At 36.8% G+C, this 1719-nt stretch overlaps 1 protein-coding gene across 1 annotated transcript in view; it reads right to left on the bottom strand.

Moving 5' to 3' along the window:
- Positions 1-222: 222 nt before the first annotated feature.
- frs3 (fibroblast growth factor receptor substrate 3) overlaps positions 223-1719 on the bottom strand; it is an 11195-nt gene continuing 9698 nt past the window's right edge. The window contains exon 8 of the mRNA XM_016517193.1: positions 223-955. Coding sequence (XP_016372679.1) covers positions 527-955 — 429 coding nt within the window. The 3' untranslated portion in view covers positions 223-526. The remainder of the gene's footprint in view (positions 956-1719) is intronic.

The following is a 1719-nucleotide window of genomic DNA, read 5'->3' as shown; positions in this document are numbered from 1 at the left end:
GTAAAGAAATAGTTCACCTAAAAATCATCTATTCATCTTAATATCACTCAAAATAGATATGATATTTTAGATATCTAGCAGGCTGCTGTCTTTAGTTTTTTTTGGGGGGTGAACTATCCCTTTAAATCAACAAACGATAAATGACAAATATAAAAAACAAACAAACAAAACAAAACTTAAGACACTTTAGAAACACTGCAGATTGTTTTCTGAATGAAGTATTTTTTTCTGAACCCAATTCTTTGGCCCAAAGCCCAGACAGCAACCCAAAATCACGGTGATAAGTAGTTAACTATCATCTTCCAACCTTCCCACGCAAAATGTGAGAAAAAAAATTAATAAAATGCTCAGTGTTTGGCTCAATGGAGTTACTATTTCATCAAGCAGCAGTTGGTATGAGTGTAGAAAATGAGAAAATAGAGGCTTCACTATAATGGTGGGAGGAAAATACCACCAAAACTCTCTCTTTCCTGAACATTTTCCCTCATTTTTATTCCTGTCATACCTGTAACTCTCTTTTCCCCTCTCACAGAGGCAAGTCGGTACTGTTGTGGCGTGTCTTCCGTGAGGTGCCGTCATCCCGAGGGAGAGCCTTCTGTAGGTTGGACATGGCTGCTGTCTTCTTCAGGTCGATCACGGCGTAGCATTCTCCACGGCGGGAGGACGCAGCCGCTGCGGTGGCAGCCATGCCACGTTTGAGGGGAGGAGGTCTCTGTGGTACCGGAGCCCCTCCTCCGTGTCCCGAGCAACCGGAGGGCTCACCCTCCAGGTCCACCTGGATGTAGTTGAGCTGGCGAGAGGGAGGAGGAGGTGGGTGACGGCTGTGCTGCTCGCAGGTGGCACTGCCACGTCCCGCTCGCTGACGTCTGAAGTCGAAGTTGAAAACCCGGTTGGCCCTCTCAGGCGGGTGAGGGTGGGGAGGGCAAGCGTGACGGAGACGTGTTGAAGGCTGTAGCTGTTAAGAGTTTGCATGCAAATACGTTTCAGTGCTACTAGTCACAGGGTTTCCATTGACCAATGACTTTCTATGATTTTTTTAATTTTTTAATACAGATTGGACTCTTAAAGAACAATACCTACCCAATTACATTATTTCAGAGCTAAGCATAATTATAAAAGTATATACTCACTCTATACATTTTCCTGACTATATAATCATTTTATAATTACAATACAATTAATTTATTATATTTAATTTTCACATTTATTATATTTTATTGAAATGTGATATGTAATTTATATGCCATTTTATAAATTTCTATGACTGTCCAGGCCTGGAAATAACTGTTTTACAATTCCCTGATATTTCCCTTGAATTAGATTTGGAATATTCTCTACATGTATTTGCTTGTGCTTTTGGTTACACACATATTTAGTGTTAGAAGTGACAGGGATTCCACACTTTCTACAAAAGATTTTCTAAAAATTATTTTAAAAATGATTTTACACAGACTGCACTCTTAAAGAGCAATATCATAATTTAGTGCTAAGCATAACCATTTAAATAAATATTCACTCTAGAAATTTCCCTGACATTTGTAGTATTATTATGTATGTATTATTTACTTACATAAACACTTACATAAATTACTATTATTAGTATGTATTATTTACTTTGTATTATAATTTTTTATAATAAAATATATTTCTTATATTTTATTTGTAATTTTATTATATTTGACATTATTTAATGTATATTCAATATTCATATAAATATCT

The sequence above is a fragment of the Sinocyclocheilus rhinocerous genome, unplaced genomic scaffold (genome assembly GCF_001515625.1).
Source record: "Sinocyclocheilus rhinocerous isolate Xijiao unplaced genomic scaffold, SAMN03320098_v1.1 scaffold1710, whole genome shotgun sequence".
Taxonomy (NCBI): Eukaryota; Metazoa; Chordata; class Actinopteri; order Cypriniformes; family Cyprinidae; genus Sinocyclocheilus; species Sinocyclocheilus rhinocerous.
Note: the sequence above shows the minus strand (reverse complement) of the source record. Positions and strands in the feature narration are given on the sequence as shown.